The sequence below is a fragment of the Strongylocentrotus purpuratus genome, unplaced genomic scaffold (genome assembly GCF_000002235.5).
Source record: "Strongylocentrotus purpuratus isolate Spur 01 unplaced genomic scaffold, Spur_5.0 spur5_scaffold_14, whole genome shotgun sequence".
In the NCBI taxonomy this organism is placed as follows: domain Eukaryota; kingdom Metazoa; phylum Echinodermata; class Echinoidea; order Camarodonta; family Strongylocentrotidae; genus Strongylocentrotus; species Strongylocentrotus purpuratus.
In genome coordinates this window covers 3,613,168-3,633,087 of record NW_022145599.1, presented here as the reverse complement: position 1 = coordinate 3,633,087, position 19,920 = coordinate 3,613,168, and the positions used below count along the sequence as shown (strand labels likewise).

Here is a 19,920-nt window from a genome sequence, read left to right as displayed (position 1 = left end):
CCATTGGAATTTAACCTTTTCATTTGTTTGGCCTGCAAAAGGGACATACACTGTAGTACCTTTAACAGGATTGCCAGCATATATAAAGGTGTTCATAATCAATTCTTGTTACTCATAAAGCCATTTTGACAAAGACCACAGAACACCATTATTACTCTGTAGTGATCTTGTTATAGGATGTCCCTATCTTTCTTCACATCCCTATGTATACCCTTATCATGTTGAATGGAATCGGTTGATCAATCATTCTTCTCTTTCTCAATTCCATCAGGTACACTGGTAATGGTGAAGGGACCGGTATGTCCATCATGGACATTGGTATCCCATCAGGTTTCTACGTGGAGGAAGATCCCTTACTTGAAGCCATCAAAACCCATGAGTTTGCTACCAAGCATGAGATCACAGGAAAGAGTGTTGTCATCTACCTTAATGAGGTAACCTTTGACCTCATATAATCCATAATGTACACTAATTTGAATCTTTTGTTCAAGGATTTAGCTAGTTTTTTATCATTATTTCTTCTTTGTAAAAAGATTTTTTTAGTAACTCACCTGGCCACCATGTACTATAACGTCTGTATAACTCATGCAATCATGTGCCATGTGATATTTACATGTATTTGTATTAAATCAGTGATTATTTACCTATTTAGTATTGCTCTAATAACATTTTGTTGGTTATATATTTTGACCCCCACTGTGCCACAAGGATTACAAACGGCTACCCAAATAGTCAAGATATTTAGTCTTGATAATCCCTTGATAATCCCTAGCTACTGAAATCATGGCATCTGATTGGCTGAGAGCAAATTTATCATAGAAATTCAGCAGTTGTTATAGATAACAAGTTGTATGAAACAGGGCCCTGATGTTTTGTGTTACTGTTGTTTGTCTATCTAGATCCCCAGCATGATGGAAACATGCATCAACATCCAAGCTCGTCGCTCAAACACAGTAGCTGCTACCAAACCTAGCATAGTCAAGGTCTACCGCTACTACACACCGGGTAAGTACATCAACTCTTCATGTCACACACACAAACTAAATATTTCCTTCTTAAATCGTGATTTTAAAACAGTTAAAAAACAAGAAATCCTTATAGGTCGTCTTTCCTAGTTTGGCTAGGAGGGATTAGACCACCCAACGTGGTCACTGACCGGTGGCTATCTCATCAACTCGGCTCTCAATTAACATAAGAAAAAGAGGATCATGGGGGACCAATGGTCACCGATTAGGCATTGTTTTCTATATAGAGGGAGCAAGTAGCTACAAGTAGTACAGTGGGGCTTTAACATGATAAGCAGTTTCAAATTTGGGAGCCAGAATGTCAAATGTTATGTTGATAAGATAAAGTTTAATGTACAGGTAAATGCAAAAGGTGATAAGATCAGGCATTATTATTGTGGTACTTCTCATTAAAATGAAACATATTAGATAGTTATAGCAGAATGCATAAGTTCATTAATACATTGGTACATGAATATGCACTCTTTAAATTTTTTAATGTCAATTAATGTCAACAATTTCCAATCAGAACTCGGAAGTACTCCCAAAATTATGCAAATAACCCTGTATAAAATAACATTTAGTTTAGTCGACTTGTGTTATATCTACTCCGCAAATCAAAATTATGATATGACAAATATGGTAGAATCAACAAACAGTACAACATTCTTATCACAGTTTTTCACCCGCTGATTATTCTCACATTCTTACTTATTTTACTTTCAATTTCATTTAAATATTTCCCTGTCAATTGTGAGATGATACAAACTCCCTTAAAATCAGTTTGTTGAGCCCATTTAATGAATTACCTGGGACCCGTTTCACAAAGCTTTTTTTCAATGACAAATGACCAAAATCAGTGACAAATCTGCTGATAACCAATCAGAAGCAAGAATTTCAGTAGCTTGTAACTAAAACTATGGTTTGTCACTAATGACAAGTTTTGTGAAATGGGGCCCAGAAATACATCTAGTACATTGGACAAATCATCCAGCTGTGCAATTTGAATATTATCCCTGCCAAATAATGAGGGCATTGTTTTCAGCAAATATTTGCTTTATTATTCATTTTTGGACCCCTTTGATGTTATGATTTTATTACTATTGATTGCATCTTCTGTTTGTGTTTTGTTGTTAAACAGAGGAGCAGTCGGTTCAATCGTACTCTGCATCAGCCCTTAGTGCTACTGACATCTGTACCATGTGTCCTGACTGCTGCAATGATGGTGGTGGTAGCGGTGGTGCTGTCCCCTCAACGGCCACCTCTACACTCCTTCTCCTCACACTGACAATCTTCTCAATCGTAGGGGCGCTTGTTATGTAATACATCATCCTCTCTGCAACCACTCCCGCAGTTCTTTGTCTGTACTGTGGGGGAAGGGGTGCGTTCCTCTGGTGGCAAGTGGATCCAGGGATAGTCGTCCCCCCAAAATACATCCACTGTCTAATCCAAGTCACAATGAATTGTACAGTTAATTTGATTGATAAAGGTAATTGAAAAAACTCTCAAAACATGATTATACTGTCACTGAAAAAACCTGTTTCGCAAAAAGCACAACTTTCTTTAAGGAGCAATTTTTTGTTGTGGACTTATACAGACATTCCTGTTAACTCTTTTGGTTACACTATCTGTACGCTTTACAGCAATAAATGAAAACTGTATTGCATGATACAGCCATGGTTTCATTTCACTTGTTGCCGTTTAGAATGGGAGAAAATGTACTGCTACATACAAGTAGAGTGGGAGGACCAAATATATTATTGTTTCATTTTAATTAAAATGGCTGAAATATGTTCAAACAGATGCCAAATTATGTGTTAAGTATGCCGTACATATGCAGGTTGATTCTTTGATTGTTTGAGCATGCTGAACATTGGTCCCTGAAAATGTACAACGAACACATACTGTCTGCTATTTAAAAAAAATCACTGCCCCTATTTGGGTTTTTAAAAATAGAACTGCTGTTTCTGAAATGTTATACCTTCACATTTTTTTCAGTGAACTAGGCAGTTAATGCTTGTTTTTCGACTTGAAATTGGAAATTACTTCATGAATTTTCACATCTGATATCTTGAATCCCTTTTTTGGTACCAAAATGAAAAGGGAGACGGGGCCTTCATCCTAAATTTGTATCATCAAATCTTTTGATATAAATTTGTAAAGTGATGGCACATTTAGCTGTCAATTTTAATCATTTTTTTGGTCTCTGTTTACAGGGTATGTAACCTTTTAGCTCCTTACCTCCTAACAAGCAGTAATTCAAACGGCTTTCATACAGATGGGGTTTGATCAACCTGTATCATGAACTTTCTAACAAGTTTAAGAAATATTCCTGCATTGTCTGGTATTTTATGTACCAATATGTCTAATATTTACCGCTACTTGCAGCTTTTTAATTTTCACTTGTACATATGAGGCTCAGATTTACTAGAAATAAATGAATACATATATAGTAAGAAGATGAAGTGTAAAAGGAAAATCTATTTTTATGTGGTGGTGGATATGTTTGAATGTTGACATGATATAATTGTCACATCCTTTGATATATTGAGATGGTATTTGAATCATTACTGGTGCAAATATGTAAATTTATGCATAATAGTATATTGCTTATTCATGCTGTTTTACGTTTTCAATTTGTATAATTGGCACATGTACATTTAGGCATTTATAGAGCACACATTTAAAGTGTATCAATCACCAAAACATTAGTGATGTTGATTTTGTCTTCTGTCTGTTGATTGTTTTTCATGTTGAAAGTACATTAGTGAAGTTGTAAGCTAGTAATTCATGTCTAACATTCAGGTTCAATTCAATTCAATTCATTTTATTCATTTCCATTTTCAATAAAAAACAATACAAAGATATATACAATGATAAGCATTTGCAATATATAAGAAAATGAAAATAGGAAACTAAAAAATAAGGCCAAATTGCCTTGTGGAGGCATAGTTCCCCGAACAGCAGTTAAGAGATTTACATATACAAAACTCTTATATGGTGATTTTTTTTGGTCAAATTCTCTTATTGCTGTCTGAAGGCTTGTTAAGATATGGTGGGATAAAGTACCGCAAAAAAGCTGTTGCGTTTTTTTTTTTTACGTGTGAATGAATGACAACTGTGCTAAATCATGTTTTACCAAATCTAATCATTTATAAATCTTTTTCATAACTTTGTCTTTCATATAACAGTGATGAATACAGTGAACAAAATTTGTATGTTTGTATTGCCTTGTTTTGAGGACTTTCAGGTGTTATTGGCATGATGTTGCAATTTGTAATTTTTGTAATTGTGTACACTTATCTGCTTGTAGTTTTCATATCTGCAATTTTTCCTAGATGTTTCGTTATTACAGACATCATGAAATGTGTTGAGCTATTATCCTTATATTATTTTAAAAGCTTAATAAATTTTTAAGATAAAATATATTGAAACTTTGAGCACAACAAATAGAAAAATCAGAGGTTATCTAAGTGTAATGTCAACTAGTTGTATAATAATGATAATAATGACATTCCGCTTTTATATAACGCCCAATACATTGATCCAACGATCATACACTTTATACATTTGAAAGGTGACAGAATTATTGATCAAATTCAGGAATTAAAATGCTTAAAGTTTCACAAGAGAGATTAACATAAATACAGGGTGAAAGATCAATAATTGGTTAGACGGGTAGAAAACACTCCTTTCTATCACAAGGGATCCATGCTCAAGGAAAACACAAAGTGCTCTGAAACATTTGGAATTCATGAAACATTGGAGATGAGTGGAAAAAATGGGATGAACTTTGGTTTGTTTTTCTCTTTTGAAAATATATCAGAACATCTACGCAGTGTTCACTTCAGTGTATCAGTCACGCACCTTAATGGCCAGTTCATAGGAAGAATAATTATATATGTATCATTAATCTGTTATTAATTTTGTTTTGATATGAAGATGCTATTCTAAATTTATATTTTTGCAGACCTTTTATCTGAGCTCATATAGTCGCCTTTTAGTCAATACAAATAAATGTTGAAGTAAAATTCATTTTGTGTTTGTATTGTTTCGTTTGTTTTCCAGAAAAGTTAGATACTGAGTTTTAAAATGTGGTTATTCCAGTACAAGAGATTATGGATGAGATTTGAATATTTCAAAATTTCTTGGTTGTTTCAAGTTGTTGGTCGGGTAGTTTTTAGTCTGGTTATATTATGTTGACCTTGTTGACAACGCCTTGGAATATCGTAAGAAGTTCATCGTTTTGAAGCAGATCAACAAGTTGTTCAGCACTGATTAGAGGTTGAGATGGCTGGGCCTGGGTTTGCGATTTAGGCTTAGCCAGAGTATTCATTGTTGATAGAAAAAGTACAAGCCATAAATGTATGTACAGTCAAACCTACTTTAGAGACCACCTGTCTACAACAAGCACTTTTTTGTTTCCCTTGAAAATGGTTTCTCATTGAAATATTTACTAAAGAAACCTGTCTACAAAGACCACCTGTCTTCAAAGACCACTTTTTGTGTTTCCCTTGGGCGGTCGCTATAGACAGGTTTGACTGTACATAGTATCATACAACAGGGACATTACAGGGTAATCAATCGAAAGCAATTTTTTGCAATTTCACCATCTGCAACAATGCGATGAATGTGGTTGTCTAGAGCCTTGTATATTGTCCTCTTCTGAAGAGTAGCGATCATAGATGAGTTTCCGGACCCTTCTGATCATCCCAAAGGCTACACAGATTATCATCTTGACGATGATGTAGACATACTAGAGTGACTTGTGATAAGTATTAGCGGCAATGAACCCGAATCCCCAGCCAATCTTGACAGAAAACAGAGACAGTGTAACAAGCCCATTGATTTTGAGGAAAACTGTTTTATTTACGAATCTAAATTACTATTTATCTAATTACTATTTATTTGAAAGCTTTGGCGCTCAGAAGAGGGAACCTCTTACAGTCGGGTTGATTAGTGCGAACGACCGAGTGTTACAGTTGACAAGAAATCTGATATAACGTGTTTGCATTTCCATACCCCTGCCTACCGTTTGCTCTCATCTCTTTCTTTCTCAATCTATATTTCCTCCCGGTTCTCTCCCTCTCTCTCTCCCTCTCTCTCTCTCTCTCTCTCTGTCTCTCTTTCTCTGTCTCCGTCTCCCACCCTCTCTCTCTCTCTCTCTCTGTCTCTCTCTCTCTCTCTCCGTCTCCCACCCTCTCTCTCTCTATCTATCTCTCTCTCTCTCTCTCAGACTCCCACCCTCTCTACCTCTGTGTGTGTGTGTGTGCGTGTGCGTGTGTGTGTGTGTGTGTGTGTCTCTCTCTCTCTCTCTCTCTCTCTCTCTCACTCTCTCTCTCTCTCTCTCCGTCTCCCACCCTCTCTCTGACTTACTCATTCCATTTTGTCCCCCTCTCTCCCTGTCTATCTCACTCCCCATCTCATCTCTCTCCGTCCTAGTGATGAGTGACCCGAGTGTTAATCGGTGCAAACTGATCCGCCGGACAACCATTAAACGCGAAGTGTAAAAACAGGAACAAATGGATGCTTAATTGACACAAAGAGAGAACGCGGTAAAAAGGTGAGAAATCCAGCAACTCTTTAGATTGCACACCCTTAAAACAGGTTTCTTCAATTTGGATTCATGCTGTCCCCTTGGCCTCTGCAACTTATTCAACAACAACAACAACAACAAACTTTTTTTTTTTTAAATCGTGACATCGATTAGCCTATATTTGCAAAATGTGGCAATTTTTTAAAATGCAGGAAATGGAAATTCTGATTAGCTGGTAAGTAGGCTAAGCCATGACTGTATGGATTGCCTTTTAGAGACTTATACCAGATTAAGAGCCATCATGACCTTTCGTTTCCATTAGTCGGGCTATTAGTTCCTCACTGTCAACACGAACGGAGCTGCTCTACCAAGGAGTAAAGATTTTGGATGAAAGGAGCAGGCACGTAGCCAGAGTTTGATGTTTGGGGGGCACATACATGTAATCGATCGAGGTAAAAAAAAGGGGTCTAAAAAAGTTCAACCGATCTTGGATTTTTTTTGGGGGGGGGGCACGTGCCCCCCCCCCCCCCCCCCCCGTTCCCCCCGTGGCGACCTGCCTGGAAAGGAGAGATTAATCGAGCACAATTAAAGAACGACAGATTTATCGTATATGAAAAGAATTTTCATTCTTTGTCATTAAAACTTTTTTCTTGTTTTGTTGTTGGTTAAAACCAGACTTAATCTCTTTGTTTACCGGTCACAAATCGATGATTTCCTCACTCAATATTCCCCAAAAGGCACTTTCGGCCCTGTACGGCTCAACGACGGAATCACGACAGATATGCAGGTCGAAAAACCAGTTGAAAGTTTGATATACCGCTAACTGGGACCAGTTGAAAACCAGCGGACATCTGAGACCAGTTGATATTTCATGTTGATTTACCAGTTGAGAACCAGTTGAAAAACAGTAGATTTAATAATAATAATAATAGGCATTTCTATATAGCGCCGTCTATCTAGATAATTCTATTCCGAGGCGCATTTATTATTACCTCGGCTTTAGCCTATTATAGCTGCCATTTATACAGCGCTCTAGCATTTCAAGGAATTAATTCCTGCCAGGTACCTATTTACCTAACTTGGCTCGAGTGTGGCAAACGAAGATTAATGCCTTTCAAAAGGACTTTAGTGCCGTGTCGGGATCGAACCACGACCTTTGAATTTCAAGTCAAGTGCTTAAACCACTCGACTACTACACAGTTGATATAACTTTTGAAAACCAGTTGATTACCGGTTGATCATCCAGTAGACACCAGTAATCAACTGATAATCTATAATCAATATGCGCATCTGGCCACCAACTAGATCATAATATTTATTATTAGTATTGCAATTACCCCAACACAAAGATCATTTGAAGTCGAGTACAGATGGGTAAAATAGTATTGAACGAGGTCAGAGATCGTACATATAAATACATGCAAAATTATACAAGTTATTTCCTGGTTATTAATTAAATATATCAACATATCTATTTTTACGTCTGAAGTTGGATGTAAAATATAATCAGACATATATAACATATTTGTCAATGATTTACTAAGAAAATATAAATCACAAAATTGATCTGCATTGTCAAATTTCGTCGGTTGACCGGCAAAAGGTCTCGTAGCGCTACGCACGACCTTTTGCCGGGAACTTAAATTGCGCGTTCGGGTCTTTTTGTTCGTCGTGTAGCAAATGAAAGATATATTTGCAAATTAATTTGAGAACATAATAAATCAGGAAAGTACCTTTTGGCTATATGGAACATAGATAAAGAGATAAATGAAAATTCGTCTTTTAACACATCTGATATGGAACTCCAAGCTATCGTGAAAATAATTTCAACCGTGGCCTACTTTTTCGCTTTTATATCTTAAATTAACCTGTAACAAATCATTTCAGACCCTGATCAAGCATGTTCTTGATTAACTGTCTATAATGACAAAAAAAAAATGAACACCACTTTGCCATACTTCTTGCTAAAGAGAAGTTCGTCACTTTCCATTTATTGCTTGAGGGCAAGCAGGCGCATCTTTTTGCCAATTAAGATACGGATATTGATGGTTGTCTACTTTGGTATCTATTCCAGACAAATGACCACCACTAGTTAAAAGCCTCCCATTTAGTTGATCTAGTATTAAGCGTGAGAGAAGAGGTGATGGAGAAAGAGAGGGAAATAGGAGAGAAAAGTGAAATCAGGAGGGAAGGAGAGAGACGGGAGAGAGTTGGATACAGAGAGAGAGAAATGGAAATGTTAGGAGGGCGAAAGAGAGAGAGAGAGAGAGAGAGAGAGAGAGGGGGGGGGGGAGCTTACGGTTTGATCTGAATAATGCTGTCATTATAACACGTTTGATTCTATAAAGCATATAAAATATATAACCTCCATACAGAAGAGACCAAAGGGGGACAATGAAAGAAAGAAAGAAAGAAAGTAAGAAAAGGAATATATCCTTGGTACAGTCGGTATTTTACTTCCCCCCCCCCCCCCCCTCTCTCTCTCTCTCTCTCTCTCTCGCTCTCTCTCTCCCTCTCTCTGTCTCTCTCTGTCTCTCTCTGTCTCTCTCTCTCTCGCTCTCTCTCTCCCTCTCTCTCCAATTCCTCTATGATATTGCTCTGTTGGTCAAAGTGATTTTAGCTGAAGTGAAATTAAGAGAAGCACTTTGTTTAATTGATCGTGACATGGTAGCGAGGCGTCTATTAAAGAGAAATGACCAGAAGGATAAATCCAATATTTCTAAGCAAGGAAACCGTGAAAATTCTATAGCTGACCATGTGAGATATAACAGGCGACGCGACATGATAAAAGTATACCATTTTGACGATAGTTTGGTTGTAAAGAGGTCTGGAGCAGTTTGGATATCATGGTGAACTAGGAAACATTTTATTTCGTCTCGCTCTTCATCATGGCCGTTTTCTGGTGGTCTTTTCTCGTTTTAATGTGTTTGCCCGTTTCAGAAGCTCAGGATAATGCTAAAGGTATGAATATTGTATCAATTCGCTTCCTTTAACGTCTTTCTATATATATATAAAACTAACTTAGTGATGCTAATAATAATAATATGTCTCGTTTACCAAGGGGTAGCCGCGATCAGTATCAATATTGAAGTTCTCCTTGAGGGGCCTGCAATCATATTATTACCCCTTTAGCCGAGCTACCATGATAAGGCAAAGACTTTCTCTATAATAAACTGCCCATTTTAACGTATATATCTGAAGATTTCTTCTTCAAAAAACTATTTTTATTGCACCCTACTTTATAAGTTGAACCTGCCACGCCATGAGCGACAACATTGTATTTGCACTTGTAAGATGTAAGTCATTCAAATATAAGCTTTCACAATAAAGAGTTTTTAGTTTCGGATATGATCGTACATTTGGGATATTCATGGATCTTTTATTTTTTTCACTATTCATTTCATAAAAAGAGGTAAAAATAAATTACCCAAACTTTATAGACAAAAGCTTATTTTTGTAGGGATATAATAGTTAATACTCATATTTCTGATGTTCATATTGCAGTGAACACGTGTAACATAACTTTATCCGAAGCCCCTGGAGTAGTGACGTCACCCGGTTATCCGTCGAATTATCCAGACAATGCAAGATGCTTTATAGTGATCCAGGTAGTATTTAATATTCCTTTAAATCGCGAGAAAAATATTTCAGAAAGAAATCGACTTTCAATTCGATTACATTCAAGATGGGCAGGCCGAGGCTTGTTTTTGTTAAAAGTAGTTTGGAAAGGTATTGGCATGCACATGTATGATAAAAAATTAATAGAATCAATTACTATATTGCAAAATATTAACAACTTTCATTTTAATTTGTAGGGTATGTGTTATTGCTTTGCTTTGATACGGTAAGTTTTATTAGAACTCATGATTATCGGTGAAATCTGAAACATTTCAAATTTACAGAAAACAAAAGTCTAACTACTTTATATTTAATCAAGATATGCTTACTTGCCCTCAGTTGCCCATTCGAACTCACACTCGAAACCCACACTCACACCCACACCCACTTCCTCATGTATCGCTCAATGATATCACGCGCTTCACGAATTCTAAACTTCTACCGTGGACTTAAAACTATACCTTACAGGCTAACCCTAACCCTTACCCTAACTCTTTGTTAAATTAAATGCCAGGATCAATAGATCTGTTTATGAACTTCATGCATACTTCTTGACAAGGTTTCTCTTGATGACTCAAAAGCTGGCCAGCAGCTTACCAGACACAAAAACTAAATAAATATAGTGTCCAGTCTCCAGTCTATGCATAGTGACATCCATCTATACAGATACCGTTATGTCTAACAGGTGAATACATGCATAATATATACTGAAATGTACTGTCAGGTCAACTTCCGCAATCTTACAAACGATAGACATTTACTAATGCATTTTTCTCTCCTAAACCATAGGTTACCAAACTGGTTACCAAACCATAGGTTACCAAACCAACTAGTTGATTCACTTCCTATGTATGATGGCATCTCTGTAGATGGAATTCACTTGTTCATACATTAATTTTAATTGCTATAATAGACAAGTCTCTGGCAAGCTTTTCAGTCACCAAGAGAAACATTTTGTTCAGATGATGCAGAGAATTAACTAAAATGTTTATTTAGAATCCTCGTCACTGCCTATACCTTTGTTTAAAAAAAAATTGTTTTAAATGTTTATTTCTATCAATTTTATCGTCAGGCACCTACAAGTTACACCGTACTCTTCACTTTCATCGAGCTTGACATCGAAGACCACTTCGATTGTCGGTATGATTGGGTAGGTCTTTATGACGGTCCAAACGATGGCTTCCCATCACTACGTTACTTCTGTGGTCATTTTCCCGGCGTCTCTATGGTATCACATGGTCCTTATATGACGGTCATCTTTTCTTCGGATGGATCGAAAAATGATCGCGGATACAAAGCATCTTTCGATTTTGTCCAAGGTATAGTATATTATTTTGTTCTAATTTCTTATCTTTACGGGTAATAATTTGTATGTGAAGATGTCGTGGTTTAGTGGTTCATTCACTTGACTCTCAATTCAAGGGTTGATGGTTCGAGTCCCAACAAGGCATACAAATAATTTGGCAAGACATTAATCCGCATTTGGCACTCTCCACCCAGTTGTAAATGAGTGCCAGGCAACTGATAGGGTAATATAATTGCACGACACGCATGCAGGAATAACAGTATTAATGCTGACGTGGATACCCTCGGTAAATAAGACCCAATTATTGTTTGTTTTCTCCTGTTAATATCGATTGTTGAAAAGGCGATAACATCATTAGAACAGTCGACGTTTCTCACTTTCTGCTCTGTCCACTTGGAGATTGTGATCACGATAGCGAGACTATCACTTTCAAACTCATCTGATGAAGATTTTTTTTAATTTTTAAAAAACTACTATCTTCTCCTTTTGACTTTTATTAGTTCATTTCAGATTTTGATGTTCTACAAAGTATTCGAAATGGAGCATGAATGATCCCAGATTATTTTTTACAAATATACCATTTAAAAATTAAACCGCGGTCCTGTTTATTCTTTGATCCCTATGCCAATTCATGTTTAGGGCTCTATACGATTTTTCATTACTGCTTAAAAATTTAGTTAAAGTAAATGATTTATTTTTATAGGTATTTCAGAGAACGATGGGACTTGCAACGCCATGTACACAACAGCGCCTGGAGAGGTAACATCGCCCAACTATCCATTTGAGTACCCTGAAGCCGTAGAATGTGTCACTCATATACAGGTGAGAAGAGGTATCTACCAGTCTTCAGTTTGAGAAGGACTCATTACGTGGAACAATGGTCCTATATTTACATGGTTTTATTCTGCCTCCGTTACGTTTATTCATTACATAGAGGTTATAGCAAATATTTATCTTATCTACGCTATGACCTGTGCAATAATTTTATTGTCTTCACTAATTTCTAATGTCTACTGGAATTACCTAATGCCTAATCCAAATGACTAATTCAGAATGTCAACATATACCTACTGTTAACGATAGTAAAAGCATATATATCTTATTTCATTGGTTAATGTTAGAATTCGGTTTTAAAGAATAGTGTTACGTCTTGCACTTCAGAAGTGTGAACCTTTTTCGACAAAATTGCGCAAATTAACCAGTTTATAGTTCAAGCAAGCAAAATGGGAAACTTCACAATCCAATTTTTAATTTATCGGTTTGTTTTGTCTGATATATTTGGTCGTGTTAATGAGTGACATTTTCACACCGTCGCACGAGATACTAAATCCTAAATATAACAAAGAGCAAATCTGTATATACCTTGAGTTTAGAAAGCCTTCTCCTTTTTTCAACTCAGGAAACAAGGGGACTTCATAAAGGGGGTAACCCGCTAGTCGTAAGGACCGCTATACATAAAACCGAAAGGGGGGTCATTATTCATAAAGGCATAAGGACCGTTATTCATAATGTGAGATGAGGGTCGTGATTCATAATTCAAATTGAGGATCATGATTCGTGTAAGGACCGCTATTCATAATACGAAATCGAGCTCGCTATTCATAAACACAATGAAGGGGCCCTATTCACAATTTATATTGGGGGTCACTACTCGTGATTACCGCTTTTCATGATACGAAATGAAGGTCGCTATTCATAATACGAGAAGAGCGTGAATAGCGACGCTCTTCTCGAATTATGATTAGCGAGCGATCCCCTCAAGAAGCACGAAGCACCCTGAAGTCTGCGCTTTAGTTGATAACTACTGGACGTGGTTGACAAAATATATTTACCACTAATTATGTGTATACTGTGAGGTTTTTGGAATCATTAAAATGACAGGAAATTGACTCAGTTTTGGTAAGAGCCACATACACTGCACATCAATATCTATATTGGAGAAAACCAGTCATGTAGCATGTTTTTGGTCCAAACCCTTCAGCTATAAATTATCTTGTCACTTTTAAAATAAAGTGGTATGTGAAGAACAGTCCAGTCTTCAGCAGACGTTTTTGTTCCAGGATACTGTTCCATACTAAGATAAGAATAGAATGGAAAAACTCATGAATTGTTATTTTGTCCACCTTTCCAACATCCCTTCCTTCTCTTCAAAGGGATAGTTGAGTTCTGTTGCAGAGGGCGCTATACACAAAATAATTTGTTGTGAGATTATGAAAAACTGAGTGTTAAATTTGAAAGAACATACAATTCAAATGACAAAATCATCATTGTTTGATCAAAATCGATTCAGAGACGGCTGAAATATCCATAAATATAACGATTTCTAATACTTGTGTATCACCACAAATATTAGATAAATTGAAAAAGCCGTTCGGAAAAACAGCGCCTTTTACGTTGTATTTCAGCCAATGCCGATGTTGGCTTTTTGTTGGCATTTTCGTGTTGTTCACCGTATTGTTATTTTTAATTAAATAATTAATTAACGGTAACCGTATGTTTTTGAAAGTGGAGCTGAATTGGTATGATCGTATTGGCTAAATTTCACACATTTTGGGGTCTAAAATTACCTTCATAGCAGTAATATGTTCTAAAAGGGCACTAGAAATGACATAGATGAAAAATGATAGCAATAACCATGTACTTCGAAGGCATTTGCGAAGGCATCAACTATCCCTTTAACAATTTGCCGTTTATGAGTGCCTGGCATGTGTGCGCTTGAAAAATAGCGACTGGCCGGGATGCTCCCCAGGGAGTGGAGAATGTGCATAAATTGTGTGCGGGAAAGCCTGAATCCGATGACCGGGGTAATATATCTGTAAAGCGCTTAGGCACATCGTAGTATCGATGTATTGGGCGCTATATAAAAGCGGAATATTGTTATTATTAATTTTTTATGCTGATCTATCGCAATATCCACCCTATACTATTAAAGATGTGATGATGCTCTATATTTCTTACTCCTTTTTTGCTCTTTTTGTGCAGGCTCCTATGGGTCAAATCGTATCACTTGTATTTTTCGACATGGGCATCGAGTTTAACGATGAATGTATCTATGATTCAGTGATCGTCTACGATGGGGCGGGTGATCTCGCACCCGAGATCGGGCGTTTCTGCGGGGAAGAGGTGCCTACGGAAGAACTTATATCATCGGGTCACGACATGACAATTGTATTCTCCTCGGATGGTTCAATTACCTCGACGGGATTCAGAGTTATATTTAATTTCAGAGGTAGGTGTCATTTCACTTTACTTTTACTTTACATCGTAAATGAAAAGTATCAACTGACGAAATTTAAAAAAATCATTGTATAATTTGAAGAGAATTTGCATTGATTATCATAATTACCAGGTATATAACCATATGTTTAAAATACATTTTTCAGTAGAACAATTTTTTTGACTGTAATAATAATAGTGAGTAGAACCGTTCTTGTATGGCGCCTTGGCTGTCAGACTTGACACGCTTCAGCATGGCTGCCAGCGGCACTCTAGCATTTCAAGGAATTATTTCACTCGAGTCGATTGAGTGTGGCAATTGTAGATTAATGTCTTGCCAAATCAGACTACTGCTGAAGCGAGACTCGAACCGCGAACCATGTGATCCACAGTCTGGTGACGGTTCTAGGACAATTATCCCCTGGACAATCACCCCCCGGAAAATAACTTCGTAGGAAATTACCTTCTAGGTGATGATTACCTGTGCGTGTGAGGTTGTGCGTGATTTTTTGTATGTGTGTGTATGTGTGCGTGTGTGTGTGTGCGCGTGTGCCTGTGGTGTGTGTGTCTGTGTGTGTCTGAGATAGAGAGAGGGAGAGATAAAACAGAGACGGATTAAGATAGAGACACGGATAGAGAGACGGAGAGCAATCGAGACAGAAAGAGTCAGACAGGTGGAGACAGGCATATTTACATAGGAGGACGAAGGGAGAGAGAGAGAGAGAGAGAGGGAGAGAGAGAGAGAGAGAGGGGGAGAGAGAGAGGGAGAGAGAGAGAGAGAGAGAGAGGGGAGAGAGAGAGAGGGAGAGAGAGAGAGAGACGATTTGGCTCTTGAATGATAAAAGACGTGTCACACGGGTTCAAGATTACTCTTTTATTTGAATTAATTTCACTAACACTGAAAATAAATACAGGCAAAACTGTAATCAACAATAAAACGAAAACATTAAAAAGACATTTAACTTGAACTATAATCTTTTCCTAATAGGACGATGTTTTCAACTTGAATGTAATTATGACAACAAGAACAACTTACTGTTCATCTTTCAACACATAAATAGTATAGAAATTCCGAGTATTTACAGCGATTGCAAATTGGGAGGGCATTTAAAGTACATCTAAAGCGAATTTTCACTGTGTCGCACGCATCATTTTAAAAATGATAAAAAATAATCATCGTTGACGAGAATCATACGTACCGAAGAATACACATGTCAGGAAAACAAGAATCACGCCTCGTATGAGATCTTTGTCCTTTACATGTGAAAAAAAGAAATGGAAAAGGCTTCATATTATGTGATGATATAGGTTTAAGTTCGATGATTAAAATGTGTATTAATTTACAATGATAAGTGCAGCACAGTTACCTGACTGAAAACTGAAGTACATGTACATCAGAATACAAAGGCTACGTGTTGCTATTTCAGGGCAGGTATAACTCTACCTCGCTGCAGATACATCTTATAAATAGACTACCACCTTCAAGATCTTAGTCCTTGTCAATAGGTCATTTTCGTAATGTAACCAAATGTTTACTTCAGTGTCTCGATACGAATTATTTCATTCACCTGCTACGAATAATTTAATTTCAATAGCCAGAACGCGATTTGCATATATGGCGTTTTGTATAGGTAGAGCAAGACTTATGTTTGTCCTACCTAGCAACAACTAATGTATCCGATTTGAATTCTGACTATTGAGATGCAGTAATACGTATCGAGGCGCTTCACAGGAATAAATTTGGTTACATTACTAAATGGCCTATTAAAAATATTGTGATGATGATGATCCCATGATCCACGGCACTTGTATGGCGTCATTTATCTGTTTCAAACATTCAAATGCGCCCGCTCCTTCAATAGTTATGGACTACGCATTTGCTTGAAAAGATGGATTTTGAGGCCTTCCGACGACTTCCGATCACACTAGCAAAAGTTGACTGTAACAAATAATATATTGTGTGTTTTTGGATGCCTTTCAAATATACATGTAAAACAGTTATTGGCTATCCACTAGGTTCTAAAGCAATTAAAACTATTACAGCTCTGTCGGAGGATCAAATAACCAGATAACAGCAGGTCTCTGTATAATATGTTTCTACATCATTTCTTTGACATAAAACTCATTTGATGTTTCTAGGAGCTGACTATATATAGTCTGACTATATATATGCATTTGTTTGTAATTAAAAAAATAAAGGCGAGGACTCACCATTTTGACCAATGGAAAAGAAATCCCAATTTTTTGGATAAAATCCAGTCGAGCAAAAGTTGATAGATTGTACTTGTACTTGCGATGCTGTCTTTACTTCTCAAATAAAGTAAACTCTCAGAAGACAAAAAGTATTGAAAACGTGAAGCAACAATTCAAAAACACTACAGTTTAGGTTGTCAAAAGATTTTGCTCATCTTCCTTGCTGTGTTGTCTTTATAACTCAAATACGACATTTGTTCATCCAGCAGCACAATAGTTTATGTAGTTTTTTCTGAAAAGTTGTCTTTCTTCCCGAACGTCTCAAAAAGAAATAAAAACGTGAATAAAAGATTCAGTATTACAAAAAGTCTGTTTATTTATTTTTCGAAAATATATTTATGATCACAATACAAATTGCTTAATTCTGTTCAGACAGCGAAATGAGAAACGATGAACACGTCTCCTGAAACACTCGGAAATTAACGCCAAATGAACTTGACGGGTTAATATCCAATAATAATTATGCGGATGTCGCAGCTAACAGTGCCTGGTCAGATCTGGAAGGTCTGCGTAGCGAGACACGCCCATCACAAGTAACCAATCAACGCGAGGAACACTTGACACATCCTCGCCGTCCCCTCCATGACCGCTTTGACAATCGAGCGTCTTAAGAAAAATGGTACTATAAGTGCCTTAATTTTTCCCGAAATTCAGGAAATTTAAGGAAATTTGGGCTTTGTGAAGGAAATTTTTAGGAAATGAAATAATTCCTCGAAATTTGAGAAAAATTAAATGGAATTTAAGGAATAGTGAAAAAGTTAAAAAAAAAGAAAGAATCCATTTAGCTTAAGAATTGTGTAATTTGCACCATTTCCTCTGAATGAAGTTTTTTTTCCTCGCTCACTTCCCTCGCTCGCAAAACCGGAGGTTAAAGTTGAGATTATGGTGCAAGAAAAGACGTATGACGTTGGCAATGATAATCCCTTCGGAAATATCATTCCACATAAGGAGATTAATATTGAGCCTTAACAACGATAAGCAAAAACGCCATTTACACATGCGCAATCCTCGTAATGATATTAGCCAATGAATGTACAGGTGTTGAATTATACCGAGTCTGTGTTGGTGGTCTTGGTGGATGCTCATTTGTAGATATACCAATAAAATAAATGGGCGTAGCTTCATTCGTTTATTGAGTGACTCGCTGGTGATCTGCATTCCGTTTACGTTTCAGCTTACATTATGTATACGTTGTTTGATAGATCAAGCAAGACAGTAAAACTGTTAGAATAGTTTGGAGCTAAACAAACATGCTGTTATGGGAATGCCATAAACATACAATTATGAGATACGTGTATTGCATCCCATTGTCACTGCCTTGCATATTCAAATCAAAGAAATCTAGAGTAGGGAAAATGACGCAGCATGGGGAAAAGGGAAATGTGGTGGCTTTGGAAAACCAATTCGTAATAAATAAACCTATTGCTTGTCAAGTAGTTCAATTTGAGTTAAGAATCACCAGTCACTATTAAACCTAAAAAAAGGACATTTGATAATTGTCTTATTTTCTCGTCAAATTTACTTTTACTTTTACATGATACAAGAAATAAATATAATACATTTTGTTTGCCCGTCTAATTTCGTCAAATGTGACAAAAAGAGATGGCTGTTGCCCCCCCCCCCCCCCGAGAATAATACATACAAACTAATATATATATATTATGTATATTTTCATATATATCCTCTTCATTTTCTGAACTGAGCGCACTTAGCAACGGTTGTACCCCTTTTTCAGGTTTTGAAGAATTGAAGTTTTGAATAAATTTGTCGTTACTTAACAATGGCTTAAAGCCGAGAAATCGTATGTTTTGTATTTGCAATTGTTGTTTAGTAATTTCTTTGTTTTCCCTTATATATACATGTATAGACATACAAAATAATAATATATATTGTTATATACATACATACATGAACATAAAGAAATCTCTTTTTTTAGGAATACGGCTGGATTTTGATGCATTTTGTCGTATACCTGGTTCTGTTACTCTAGATATTATTGCTAACCGAGAATAAATTATGAAGGCTTATTCGAATTACTACATGATGAAGTGTATAGCTGCACTTAATTCAATGAGCATATTATGCAGCCTGTGCTACCATTCTTTGAGTACTCTGTACAAGTTATTATTTCTTGTATACTATACTATACATATTCTAATATAGTATAGCATATGTAAAGTATAGTATACAAATAATGCCTCGTTGGAAAGAACGTAAATCTTTCAACGAATGAAAATATTCGCACTATTGAACGAATGAAAAACATTCATTATTTGTTTTATATAACATAACCAAAAATGCACGCGGAATAGAAACAAAATGCACGGGGAATATATATTATGTCCTGTGGTGACAGCCTCTTAAAATGATCATGTTTAATTTACAGATCAAGAAGTTGTCATTTCATCAAACACCTCGTCAAACGACTCAGAAGACGCTCTAGACGAAAACACTAAGACGTTCTGTCATTGTGATGATGTATGTCATTGGTTTCAAGATTGTTGTCATGGCATACAACCCTTCAATAATCAAACCATGAACGTAACAATGAACCTTCCAGCTCTGGATCTATGGCGATGCACACGTATCTGGATGATTACCAACAACTCGAACTACCAAGCCATGGTGGTCGACTACCTGCTCGTCAGCGCATGTCCGAGTTGGTGGTCGAATGATGAAACGAGAAGGCTTTGTGAGAAGTCAGATCCTGATGTCATGGAAGTCGTGCAGGTACACGATGCGGAAATGGACGGAAATCCAATCTTCTTTCGAAACTTCGCTTGTGCCACTTGTAACGAGCTTACGGAGGAGGGTTGGTCGTTAAGTCAATATATGGAATTAAGGGCATGCAACGAGTCTGATGAAGTCTTTTATAACTCGTCTGTTCATGAAGTTCATTCAGGTCTAGAGATAGAAGAAGATAACAAGACACTTTGTGGTAACTTAGTGGGATCGAGTGGACACCATCCTTCACCCAGAGAATGTAT

At 36.8% G+C, this 19,920-nt stretch overlaps 2 protein-coding genes across 6 annotated transcripts in view; both read left to right on the top strand.

Annotated features, from left to right (window-relative positions):
- LOC579544 (CD109 antigen) overlaps positions 1 to 5,039 on the top strand; it is a 66,271-nt gene extending 61,232 nt beyond the window's left edge. For all 5 annotated transcript variants that reach the window (XM_030983994.1, XM_030983995.1, XM_030983997.1 and 2 more), the window contains 3 exons: positions 272 to 434; positions 900 to 1,005; positions 2,146 to 5,039. In XM_030983994.1, the coding sequence (XP_030839854.1) occupies positions 272 to 434; positions 900 to 1,005; positions 2,146 to 2,327 (451 nt within the window). In that variant the 3' untranslated portion in view covers positions 2,328 to 5,039. The remainder of the gene's footprint in view (positions 1 to 271; positions 435 to 899; positions 1,006 to 2,145) is intronic.
- A 4,763-nt stretch (positions 5,040 to 9,802) lies between these two features.
- LOC105445429 (bone morphogenetic protein 1-like) lies at positions 9,803 to 17,544 on the top strand. Its single transcript, XM_030984940.1, has 5 exons — positions 9,803 to 9,829; positions 11,231 to 11,477; positions 12,177 to 12,286; positions 14,447 to 14,693; positions 17,411 to 17,544. The coding sequence occupies exons 1-5, from the start codon at positions 9,803 to 9,805 to the stop codon at positions 17,542 to 17,544; spliced, it is 765 nt and encodes a 254-aa protein (XP_030840800.1).
- Positions 17,545 to 19,920: the final 2,376 nt, after the last annotated feature.